At 35.1% G+C, this 13,267-nt stretch overlaps 2 protein-coding genes across 2 annotated transcripts; both read right to left on the bottom strand.

Annotated features, from left to right (window-relative positions):
* Positions 1–166: 166 nt before the first annotated feature.
* On the bottom strand, positions 167–2,011 carry LOC117133443 (receptor like protein 24). The gene has a single exon (XM_033289604.1). The coding sequence runs from the start codon at positions 2,008–2,010 to the stop codon at positions 187–189; it is 1,824 nt and encodes a 607-aa protein (XP_033145495.1). The 5' UTR covers position 2,011; the 3' UTR covers positions 167–186.
* Positions 2,012–8,414: 6,403 nt separating this feature from the next.
* On the bottom strand, positions 8,415–12,702 carry LOC103865156 (receptor like protein 23). Its single transcript, XM_033289601.1, is given in 3 exon segments — positions 8,415–12,289; positions 12,291–12,400; positions 12,403–12,702. Coding segments are annotated over 3 exon segments (2,655 nt in total). The 5' UTR covers positions 12,599–12,702; the 3' UTR covers positions 8,415–9,940.
* Between the last annotated feature and the right edge of the window lie 565 nt (positions 12,703–13,267).

Below are 13,267 nucleotides of genomic sequence, written 5' to 3'. Positions count from 1 at the left end.
ACTCGGAAGAAAAAAAATAGAGATGCACATGAAATCGACTACAAAACATTCACCCTTCTTACTTTATAGAAAACGATATATAAGCAAATCATCAGATAATGATACAACAAACATAAATAGATGCTTCCATACAAGAGGGATCATCAACCACTTGACATACATTGAAGGATCATACTCAAACTGAAATTATCTTGACGAGCGCTCCGGTTTGTATGAACCAATGGCTTGTGCTATTGCCAATCCAAGCAACACTCCAGGTCCATACCCTATTCCCACACCTTTCCAGTTCAACACTTGTTCCTCCTCTTCTTTATCTTCTTCCGGAGGTTGTTGTCTCGGTGGCGCAATAGTCCCAAAGCAAGTTTCCTGGAGAGGGAGACCACAAAGCCCTGCATTCCCTTCAAATGAAGATTGAGTTTGTCCAATGATCTGTGTTCCTTGTGGTATTTCACCCTTGAGCTGGTTGCGAGACACATTTATGTACTCCAAAAATGAGAGGCTCCCGATTCCACTAGGAATAGTCCCTGAGAGTTGGTTGCTTGATAGGTCTAGTGACTCGAGCTCTCCCAGATTGGAAATAGACAGAGGAATATGGCCTGTGAAGGCGTTTTTTGATAAGTTGAGTGCAATCAGTGCCTTCAAGAGACCAATTGATTCAGGAATCTGTCCTTCAATTCTATTCCCAGAAAAATCAATAGTGGCATATGAGGTAAGAACCCTCGTTTGGGTTTGGCGTAGACCTTTGTATTGCAAATCTATAGTTTCTATATGGATATAGGATAGTATCCCATAAGTCTTTTTTGTGTATACCATATATAGACCACGATCTTCATTCATCATAAGTGACGATGCTTTCCAGTTGACAAAGTATGTTGGTGGCAAGCTTCCAGTAAACTTATTATCAGATATATCAAATATACGAATCTCTGGAAACCCGAGAGGACCTTGACCAGGAGGAGATATCGAACCATATAATTTGTTTGAACTGAGGATTAGTACTTGCAAATTTGGTAAAGCCTTGAGCCAGAAAGGAAATGTGTCTTCAATCATGTTGTGGTCAGCAACTAGAAACTCTAGAGATGAGCAATTTTGAAGAGATCTTGGAAGTTTCCCGGTGAGTAGATTGTGTCCAACATCAAGTGATTGTAGAGAAGAACTGATATGAAAGGCGTCAGGAATACTCCCTTCCAAGTTGTTCTTCCGAAGATTCACAAATGTAAAGTTACTCAAGCATTGAGGGATTGGACCCGTGAGGCTGTTGTAACCTAGCATCAATTGCGTGAGAGATCTATAGCTGCAGATTGAAAGAGGTATGCTCCCTGTGAAACTATTGCCTGACGCAAAAAAGGCGTTGATAGAGAGTGGTAGAATAGGAACTGCTCCTTCAAAATAGTTTCGCTCCATAAATAAATTCTTCACAGATGAATTTACCAAAACATCCACTGGACCTTCCAAACCATTAAAAGAATTATTTGAAAGAAACACTGTGTTTAGACGAGGAAGCTTCCATAACCACTCGGGGACCTTGCCTTTGATTATGTTGTCGGACAAGTCTATAAACTCCAACTTGTCAAGGATCTTTAAGATATTTGGGAACTCAGTGATGCGGCAGCCTTGTAACAACAAAATCTCCGGGTTTATTGGGATGTCTAAATTTGTATCATCTAAACTGGCTGGAGATATACTGTTACCAGAAAGATCAAGGTGCAACAAAGATTTGAGAGAGGAGAAGAGGTTTAAGTCAACTGGATAGGTTGTGTTTAGGAAAGAAAGGTCTAGGTGTGTGAGGTTGATGAGGTTTGAGATAGGCTCTATGATTTTTCCTGCAAAATGGTTATTCCCAAGGTACAAGAACTCGAGCCTAGATGGGGTAGAGGAGTTAGGAAATTCAATAGATCCGGTGAGATCATTTTCTCTCAGACCGAGAATTGATAAGGAAGGCATGGTGAAGAGAGAGGATGGAATGGTTCCAGAGAAGTGATTCACGGTAAGATATAGAATAGAGAGCATGGTAAGATTTTGTACAGGTGGGAAACTACCAGTGAGGTGGTTGTGTATAAGGTATAATTCGGTTAACGAGGTTAGGTTACTAATTGTTGGAGGAACTTGCCCGGAAAAGTCATTGAAGGAAAGAGAAAAGACCTCTAGTCTGTTGAGGATTCCAATTTCAGAAGGAATTGAGGAATTGAAGTTATTGTAACTTAGTAAAAGGTAACGAAGGTGGTGCAACTCAAACAGGCTAGTACTGTTGGGATTCAGAGTTCCATAGAAATGATTATTATCAAGGCTTAAAAACGAGAGCTTTGTTAGATTCCTTACAAGTGGGAAACTACCAGTGAGCTCGTTTTGGGAAAGAGATAAATGGGAAAGAAGGCTTAGGCTATTAAATGAGGAAGGAACTTGGCCTACAAAGCTATTATTCGTAAGAGATAAGTACTCTAACCTGCTGAGATTGCCAAATTCCCAAGGAAGTGAAGATGGGTTGAAGTTGTTATGACGGAGGCTAAGATAACGAAGATGGTGTAACCTGAATAGGCTACTATTGGGCTTGAGGTTTCCACTGAGGCATTCTCTGAGTTGTAGCTTTGTGACCACACCAGTCGAGTTATCGCACCAGACTCCATTATAGGGATCAGTGAGGTTGCAGCGACTGCTATCAAACTCGTTCATGAACTCAGTGAGAGCTTGATCAGTCTGATGGGGACCACAAGCTGTAGGAACCTTATTTTACTACCATAGGACAACTGATATTTGTAAAGAATAATAAGAACATAAACTAAAATTTCAATACCAAAATATAAAAATAAAGAAGAATTGCAGAGTCGAGATAGTTAATCTCTTTCCTTAAATCTTTAAACGCCCCGTAGTGTGACGGTTTTATGGCGCTCAGATTCCCAAGATACAACTGCAGCATTGTTTCTGTTTACCATCACCGAAAAACAGAATCTATCGAACCTATTTCTGTGATGTACTCTCAGACTGAAAAGAATAAAAAATACTAGCATAACTATTCTGAGTGGGAGAAATGTTCTTGATTGTATGAATGTGTATGTTTTCTAAATGGCTCACAAGCCTTTATATAGAAATATAATGAGAAGCACAAGTTTCATTTTTCAACACAAAAATGAAACCTCCATAGTGCACTAATGGAGTTTTTTAATTCTTGTCATTATTATGTGAATTTATTCCACATTTTGACCAAGAAATTAAAGAATAAAATTATTATTGTTTTGACCAATTCAAACAAAATAATATACTTTAAAATGGATTTCTTTTTTATATTTTATCAATATAAAAGATCAACATATATTTGGTTTATAAGATTAAGTCAATGAACATGAAGTCCAACTAACAAATCAAAAAACCCAAATCCAATTTCAAATATCCAATGTGTGTATTTGCTACTTTATACAAGTTTTTCAAATCATACACATTAGACCTCCATTTCTCATTCAAATAAAACTTCTTTTTTGACATATGAATACATTATTCATAATGTTCAAAAAATAGTTCCAACAATCCCCCACATGAATAGAAATGACTCTAGACACTAGATGACTCGACAGACTTTCTAGACAAGACTCAACTTCCTAGACAAGACTCGACAAGACCTAACTAAGGACTTTTGAGAGTACAAACGAAAAATCCACTGCATGATGAGTTGGTAGCAATTTTTCAGCCTTGAACCAGTCATTGTTAATAGCTATCGGATTTACTCGGCCAGGAGGTGGCCATGATGTCTTGAACCTCCCGGGCTTTGGTATAAACCTAGACAATAGCCATAACACAGCTTCATTCTCTCACAGAACTAGGTTCTCTATTGTGTTCATTTTGGCCGTGAACAGTCTTGGTTAATCATGAGTGAACTTGGAGAATATAGCCTTTCCTTCATTCTCCTAGAAACGGCCCCATTTCACACTCACAAGGTGATTTGCCATTAACTTTGTTTAGAGGAGTATCATGTACTACTCCATTCATATCTCAAAGCTATGGACACAAATCATTAAAAGCTAATGCTTATCCTGTATTCTTTACATGTAGCACTGTTTAATCATCATAGGAACTGGGTATAGACCGAAGTCTTACAGTGCTTTGGACAGACTTAGTTTCACTTAGTTGTCTCCTTGAACCTATTTCTTGGGATCTCCAGTCAGTTAGGTAGAGTTACCGCGAAACCTCATCTTAATTCACAGGCGACCCATTCCTTTTGATGATATAACAATTTGATCTCATGACACACCTTTAATTAAAGGATCCTAGGTTGTCACCATAGTGAACATAATCTCTTGAGATTAGTGGAGATCAATTGTCTAATGATTTTTGTCATCTTTTATTCAAGATACAATTAACCATTATACACAAAACTCAGTGTATGACACTAGCTTGTTTTTTTTTTTTAATAAAAAAAAATTATATTGTGATAACTATCACTAAGTTCATATGACCTCTTGCCAACGACTTTATATGGTAAGCAAAGCTTCCCCCACATTTCTTGAGATAGCTCAAAACATGCATAATTACATTTAACATCTCTTAAGAGTTTAGAAAATTAATCTACAACTCCTTTAGATTTAAATGAATTAAAAGCAATTTCAAAAATTATTACAATTTTCTTGAAAAAATGTGTTTCATTCTTAGAAATTCACATTTTACATACAACTATTTTCATAGTTCTCTCAAGTTGATTTATAAATCTAACTTGTATGTTTTGGATCTTTTCCAAACACATATTTTGCTTTTTTAACAAATATACACAAGATATTATTTGTGTCATCAAAACCACCATTATATATGATTATTTTCAACCATATTGACTTTATAAACTACAATACACATGTCAGTTTCAATCATATTGGTCTGAAAATTATCATTGTTTTTGCATGGTCAATCTTCTTGTAACTTGCATTTAAGCATTGATGAAATATAAATGTTTATGACCAATATCAACAAACATTTTATTTCCTATGGCAAATGATTTATATGTGGCAGACCTCTCCCAAACTTAATTTGGGGCGTCGACTCACTAAATCCATTTCCATATATATATCATTTGATCTCTTAAAAATCGAGATTTTATTAATCACTTTGGTTTAGCTATATTGTCATATGGGTTTGTTCACTAGAAACCAAACCCAGATTAATATACTACTCAATACCAAACATATGACTAATAAAGTTTAAACAACAACTTCACAATAAGTAATCCAGAAAAACGTTTTATTCCACATATTGTTTTACTAATTAAATATCAATAGTTAAAACATATCTTTGACCAAAAGCAATAAACCTTTTTCCTTTGCAATTTGTAACGGTTGGATATAAAATCTACATCAGTTTTTTTTTTCTCTTTTTCTTTTCAAAAAACATATTGAAAATGATAAAAAACTGACATAATTTTTTTTTAAATCATCAAATTTTGCAATTTAATATAATCAATAATCAAACACCACAACCTGCAATTTATCTTCCCGTTCGATTGCTAGAACCCACGATCAGCACCTGTTGACTAGTTTCATAAAACTTAAACCAGTGTTACTATCATTAGTGCTGAAAACAAGATCGATCACTGCTATTGACTGAACAGGAATAAAACTAATAATCAATAAATCATGCAAATCACAACCGAAACACGTAAGTGCAGGAGAATTATTTTAAATAATTCAACCGATCCTGCAAAAAATAATGTTAGCTCAAGAACACAAGCTTTACACAATCTCAAAAGCTGGTTGAAGAAAACACAAATCCAGATTTTGTTTCGATACCGTCGATTAACCTGTTCTTAAAAAAAACAATAACTTTTAACAAATATCAGTATTGTTAGTGCAAAAGCATAAACAATATTTAAAGATTTAAGAGTGTAGGAACCTTATTTTACTACCATAGGACAACTGATATTTGTAAAGAATAATAAGAACATAAACTAAAATTTCAATACCAAAATATAAAAATAAAGAAGAATTGCAGAGTCGAGATAGTTAATCTCTTTCCTTAAATCTTTAAACGCCCCGTAGTGTGACGGTTTTATGGCGCTCAGATTCCCAAGATACAACTGCAGCATTGTTTCTGTTTACCATCACCGAAAAACAGAATCTATCGAACCTATTTCTGTGATGTACTCTCAGACTGAAAAGAATAAAAAATACTAGCATAACTATTCTGAGTGGGAGAAATGTTCTTGATTGTATGAATGTGTATGTTTTCTAAATGGCTCACAAGCCTTTATATAGAAATATAATGAGAAGCACAAGTTTCATTTTTCAACACAAAAATGAAACCTCCATAGTGCACTAATGGAGTTTTTTAATTCTTGTCATTATTATGTGAATTTATTCCACATTTTGACCAAGAAATTAAAGAATAAAATTATTATTGTTTTGACCAATTCAAACAAAATAATATACTTTAAAATGGATTTCTTTTTTATATTTTATCAATATAAAAGATCAACATATATTTGGTTTATAAGATTAAGTCAATGAACATGAAGTCCAACTAACAAATCAAAAAACCCAAATCCAATTTCAAATATCCAATGTGTGTATTTGCTACTTTATACAAGTTTTTCAAATCATACACATTAGACCTCCATTTCTCATTCAAATAAAACTTCTTTTTTGACATATGAATACATTATTCATAATGTTCAAAAAATAGTTCCAACACAAGCAACATAAGTACTATTATCGATAGGTAAATCGAAGGATCTTGAAGGGAAGACACAGCAGAGCAAGATTAGCGAGAGAAAATGCAAGCGTATAAGTGATTCAGACATGGTCTTTATGAAATTTTTTTGAAGAAGATTTATTTTGGAATGAGAGGCAAGGTTGGTGGTATAAATAAAAGATACGTGGGTTTCAACTGAAGCTATTTCACCCATACAATTTGATTTAGAAGTTTTTGTATTTTGGGTTGGGGTACAGTATGGCTAAGTGGCTAATTGCCATTCAAATCATGAAGTGAAAAACGTGGATTGGAAAGACATCAATTTTGAAATTTCTCACATATGTTCACATATAGTGAATTGGCATGTTTCAAGACTTGGTAACTTGAGGGCCAGTCAAAGACCAAAGTGGTCACACGCTATGGCGTAGCTAACAAACACCCTTACACGTGCGTGCCACACACTAAACGCGTCATCAGCAAATGTCGGGTGGAGATATATATGTGAATTAACGGATTACAACTCTGTGATTATTCGGATTCGATGTTTTCATCTTTTTTTACTTATTGCTACATCTCTTGGTTTATATTTTAAACCCAAGACTGTTTCAATCCTCTGCTTAAGTCAAGCCAAGTTGACTTTGATGTATCAACACTTCTATCCCATGCTGTATTGTTTTTCTGTTATTGTTGTTCATCGACTACAACCGGAAGTACAACCGGAGGTTGTAGTCGTCAAAACGCTTTAGATTTGAATTAATGAAATTTTTGTTACAAAAAAAAAGCTTTTATTTTGTATGTATCTGTCTTCTCTTCTAGTAGTGGCATTTTTTAAGCGTTAAGTTCTCTGGCGTCTGCTTTTTTTCGTCTATCAAGAGTGAACTGACTCGAGTTGGGGGCAGTCTGTTTATTCAAGAGACCAATAGATTCAGGAAGTGAGGAATTCACCTTGTGAGAAATGGCTTGCTCCACTTCAGACTTTGTATTCCAAATCTGTAAAGTATGTATAGGTGTGGGAAATCACCTTGTAACCAGTCGTTTTGATTACCATATATAGGCCACTATTTGCTATTCATTTTAAGTGATTATGTTTTCTAATTCCAAAAAACTTACTATCAGATCAGAGATGGTCCTGAGCATAGAGATGGTTCTGAGCATATCAAAGTGAAACATTGGCATAGAACCTTCAAATTTTTTAAAAAAAATTACATAGAAAAAATTCTCAAATTTGTAAAAAAAAAATGTTTTTAAAACTCTTACAAATTGCTTTTGGCCCCCAACATATCAGGGACACCCTTGTATCAGATATCAAGTATTCATAGCTCAGGGAACCCCAGAGGACCTAGATGAGGATGAGATAAAAAGACTAGAAATGTATATACATATATAAGATAAAAGAAGACTTTTTTTTGTGCGACAAGATAAAAGAACACTAGAGATGTATATGTATATATATGTAAACTTGTACGTGTCTGTGTTCTCTTCTATTAGAGATGTGTAAATATAAAAAAGACTAGAGAAGATTCAGCTTTCTTAATTTAAATGACAAGAAATCAGAACATAGCACTGGATAAATATTTAGTTCATATGTTTACTAAATAAACCTTTAAAGATTCAATGCAAAACCAAAAAAAAAATCATAAAAGTTACTAGGACTGACGAGCAACCCTTAGAGCATCCACATCAATGAACCCCCTCTTGGGGTTCATCTTTTTAGTTTTTTATTATTAAAATTTGTTTCTTTTTCTTTTTGGTTTTTTTTTAAAAAAAAAAAAAAAAAAAAAAGTTAGACCAATCGCGGGCCGCCACGACACGTGGGGCCCGCACTACAGTGATGAACTTTAGGAGAGAGGGGTTCAACCAAGAGAACTTTAGGAGAGAGAGGGTTCATGGGATTGAATTATTTTATTATTTTTTTTTCTTGGTTTTTGTGTGAACTCCCCCCATGAACCCTCAATGGGGGTGCTCTTAGGGGGATTATTGGGCAAAGAATTGTAGAGAAATTATTAAATTTTGAGATTACATTGTTATTGATTTGTGAATTTTTAAAATCTTAAAAAATTTATTGTTATTGGGGTGATGATTTTTAAATTCCACTCAAAATCCTTTGTTATTAGAAAAATTTAGTTTTCATTGATTTTAAGATTCTATTAAAATCTATTGTTATTGGGATGTAATTTTTCTTTGTTTTTACTCATAATACTCCACTTTAAAAATATCATCTATACCCATAAGATTTTTGAAATCAATGTAATAACTCACATACAAAAACTGAAATTGAAGAATAAAATAATATACAAATCACAACTTTAATATATTACAATTCACAATTTAAAATAATAGAAAAAAATATTAAAAATTTAAAATAAAAATTGTAAAAATAGTTTTAAAAAGCACTTTCGAATTTTTTATAAAAAAAATTTAAAAAATAATAATTCAAAATATTTTTACAAAAATTTAAATTTAAACATATATTTCGAAATTATATAAAAATATTTTTATTTTTTATTATTTATATACCTATTAAGTAAGAAGTAGAAATTAAAATTTTGGTCAATTTATTTCTTGAGATCTTTTTTGTGACAAAATATTTTAAATAAATTGTGTAAGAATTGCCTTAATTGAAATGATTTTCTTTCCTTTTTTTCTAGCACCATTAGTTTCTTACTTTAAAAGTTAATAACAATCAATAGAATTCTATACACAAGTAATGAAAATCTATGTAAAAGTATTTTATAAAATTTGTTAAATCTAGTTAACTTGTAAAATCCTTTCAAGTCTCAACTATTAAAATCATCAAATTTCATCGAAATTCATGTTCCAATAACCCCCTTAGTGTGTATGAGTAAGTGATTTGTGCTATCGTGAATCCAAGACATAGCCAATAATCACTGCATCCCACTCTTGTTACTATAAGATTTTTGCTATTTGAGTAATTTATTAGTTGTCTTTATATTCCATTTCAACTTAACTTTTGGCTGATGCATCATCATATATATTAGGTCTCAACAGTTTCTTGGCTTCTTCTTACCGAAATGCGATTGATCCCATTTCACCATTTTCCTTGATTCTGCCACTTTACTCAGTAGAAAAAAAAACATAAATTCATATGAGATGACAAAAAACATACACAATTATTACTTCATAAAAAGAAGCGAAATAGAACAAATTAAGCATTAGATAATGATACAACAAACATAAAGAGATGCTTCCATACAAAGATGAATCACATCAACCACTTGACATATATTGAAGGATCATACTCAAACTGAAAACAATCCTAACGGTTTCTGCGCTTGTTCGGACCAATTATCTTAACGAGCCACTCCGGTTTATATGTTGCAATGAGGTGTGTTATTGTCAATCCAAGCAACACTCCAAGTCCATACCCTATTGCCACACATTTCCAGTTCAACACTTCTTCCTCTTCTCCTTCTTCTTCTTCCGGAGGTTGTTGTGTTGGTGGCGCAATAGTCCCAAAGCAAGTTTCCTGGAGAGGAAGACCACAAAGGCCTGCATTCCCTGCAAATGAAGACTTAGGTTGGCCGGTAATCTGTGTTCCTTGTGGTATTTCACCCTTGAGTTGGTTGTGAGACACATTTATGTACGCCAGAAAGGAGAGGGTCCCAAGTCCATTTGGAATAGTCCCGGAGAGTTGGTTTCTTGATAGGTCTAGTGACTCTAGCTTTCCCAGATTGGAGAAAGACAGAGGAATATGACCTGTGAAGGCATTGTTGGATAAGTTGAGTGCAATCAGTGCTTTCAAGAGACCAATTGATTCAGGAATCTGTCCTTCAATTCTGTTCCCAGAAAAATCAATAGTGGCGTATGAGGTAAGGACCTTCCCTTGCTCCATTGATAGACCTTTGTATTTCAAATCTATAGCTTCTATATCCATATATGACAGTCTCCCGGAAGTCCTTTTCGTGTATACCATATATAGACCACCATCTTCATTCATCATAAGGGACGATGCTTTCCATTTGACAAAGTATCTCGGTGGCAAGCTTCCAGTAAACTTATTATCAGCTATCTCAAATATACGCAGCTCTGGAAACCCGAGAGGACCTTGACCAGGAGGAGATATAGATCCATAGAATTTGTTTGAACTGAGGATAAGGACTTGCAAATTTGGTAAAGCCTTGAGCCAAAAAGGAAACTTGTCTTTGATTATGTTGTGGTCAACAGCTAGAAACTCGAGAGATGAACAATTCTGAAGAGATCTTGGAAGTTTCCCGGTTAGTCGATTGTGTCCAACATCAAGTGTTTGTAGAGAAGCACCGACATAAAATGCCTCAAGGATACTTCCTTCCAAGTTGTTCTTCCGGAGATTCAAAACCGTCAAGTTACTCAAGCATTGAGGGATTGGACCCGTGAGGTTGTTGTAAGGAAGCCATAAATGCGTAAGCGACCTACAATTGCAGATTGAAAGAGGTATGCTCCCTGTGAATCTATTGATTGTCGCAGCAAAGTTGTTGATGGAGAGTGGTAGAATAGGAACTGCTCCTTTAAAATAGTTTCGCTCCATAAATAAATTCTTCACAGATGAATTTACCAAAACATCCACTGGACCTTCCAAACCATTAAAAGAATTATTTGAAAGAAACACTGTGTTTAGACGAGGAAGCTTCCATAACCACTCCGGGACCTCGCCTTTGATTATGTTGTCGGACAAGTCTATATTCTCCAACTTCTCAAGGATCTTTAAGATATTTGGGAACTCTTTGATGCCGCAACCTCGTAACAACAAAATCTCCAGGTTTATTGGGATGTCTAAATTTGAACCTAAACTGGCCGGAGATATACTATTACCGGAAAGATCAAGGTCCACCAAATATTTCAGCGAGGAGAAGAGGCTTACATCAATCGGGTAACTTGTGTTAAGGAAAGAAAGGTCAAGAATCTTGAGGCTGATGAGCTTTGAGATAGGCTCTATGATTTTTCCTTCAAAATGGTTATTCCCAAGGGACAAGTACTCGAGCCTAGACAGGGTAGATGAGGAGTTGTAAACTTCAACAGAATCAGTGAGATCGTTGTCTCCCATATCGAGATATGATAAGAAAGGCATGGTGAAGAGAGAAGATGGAATGGCTCCAGAGAAGTGATTATGATTGATTGCTATAACTGAAAGCATGGTTAGGTTTTGAACAAGTGAGAAACTACCAGTGAGTTGGTTGTGGTGAAGGTTCAATTCCTCTAACGAGGTTAGGTTACTAATTGTGGGAGGAACTTGCCCGAAAAAGTCATTGGAGGAAAGAGCCAAGATCTCTAGTCTGTTGAGATTTCCAAATTCAGAAGGGAGTGATGAGGTGAAGTTGTTTTGACTTAGATCAAGGTAACGGAGGTGGCGCAACTCAAACAGGCTAGTACTCTTAGGATTCAGAGTTCCATAGAAATGATTCGCAGCAAGGCTTAAAGCCGAGAGCTTTGTTAGATTCCTCACAAGTGGGAAACTACCAGTGAGCTCGTTTAGGGAAAGTTCTAAAACGGAAAGAAGGCTTAGGCTGTTAAATGAGGAAGGAACTTGGCCTACAAAGCTATTATTCCTAAGAGATAAGGCCTCTAACCTGCTGAGATTCCCAAATTCTGAAGGAATTGTAGCTGAGATGAAGTTGTTTTGAATGAGTGCAAAGGTAACGAAGATGGTGTAACCTGAAGAGGCTACTATTGGGCTTTAGAGTTCCGCTGAGACACGCCTGGAGTCGTAGCATTGTGACCGCACCAGTCGAGTTATCGCACAGACTCCGTTATAGGGATCACTGAGGTTGCACTGGCTGCTATCAAACTCGTTCATGAACTCAGTGAGAACTTGAGTCTGATGGGGACCGCAAGCAACATAGCTACTGTAATCGATGTTTAAGTTAAAGAAGCTTGAAGGGGAGACATAACAGAGCAAAAGTAGCGAGAGAAAATGCAAATGCAAACGGGATTCAGACATGGTCTTTATGAATTAGTAGTGAAGAAGAGAATTGTTTTGGTTTAAGAAAAATGAGAGAGAGTGTTGGTGGTTTAAATAAAGATATGTAACCACACACAACTTGACTTGGAAAAAGATAGAGAGCTACGTGAAGTCTTTTTTATATTTTTGATTGGAGAACTTAATGGCGCTAAAGTTAGTTGATTTTTTCAAACGTATAACTTGTGTGCATCATTAGCGGTACACTTCTCACAAGAGTTTTTATCTATATAATATTAAGTAATTACTTTACAATTAAATATAAACATATAAGATTTGATACAAAAAAAAACATAGAGAATATGAACCAATAAACAATGAAACACATTACAAAGAGTCTCTCATCTTTTCCTTAAAGTTCCACGTACAAGAGACGTCGCTCAACTTTCTGTTCTTTTTATCGCCCTCTCTCTCTTACTTTATTGTTTCCAATATTATAATCACAAGAGACTTGTTCACTAGGTTTTTTGGTGTCTGTCTGTTGTATTGTCGTGTGAATTAGCGGGTACATCTTTGTGATTCTTTTTTTTGGGTTGTAAACATCTTTATTGATTCTTCTATCTCCTTTGGTGTTTTTCGAGATTCCTGGAGGTTTGGTGTGGACTGAGTCGTGTGAGCCTTAAATACAAGAATATTGAGAGTCTCTAAGAT

This window comes from Brassica rapa, chromosome A04, assembly GCF_000309985.2.
Source record: "Brassica rapa cultivar Chiifu-401-42 chromosome A04, CAAS_Brap_v3.01, whole genome shotgun sequence".
In the NCBI taxonomy this organism is placed as follows: Eukaryota; Viridiplantae; Streptophyta; class Magnoliopsida; order Brassicales; family Brassicaceae; genus Brassica; species Brassica rapa.
This window is presented reverse-complemented; position numbering and strand designations above follow the sequence as displayed.

Coding starts and splice junctions, on each gene's coding strand:
- LOC117133443 (XM_033289604.1), bottom strand. CDS start 2,010: ATGCTCTCTATTCTATATCTTACCGTGAATCACTTCTCTGGAACCATT.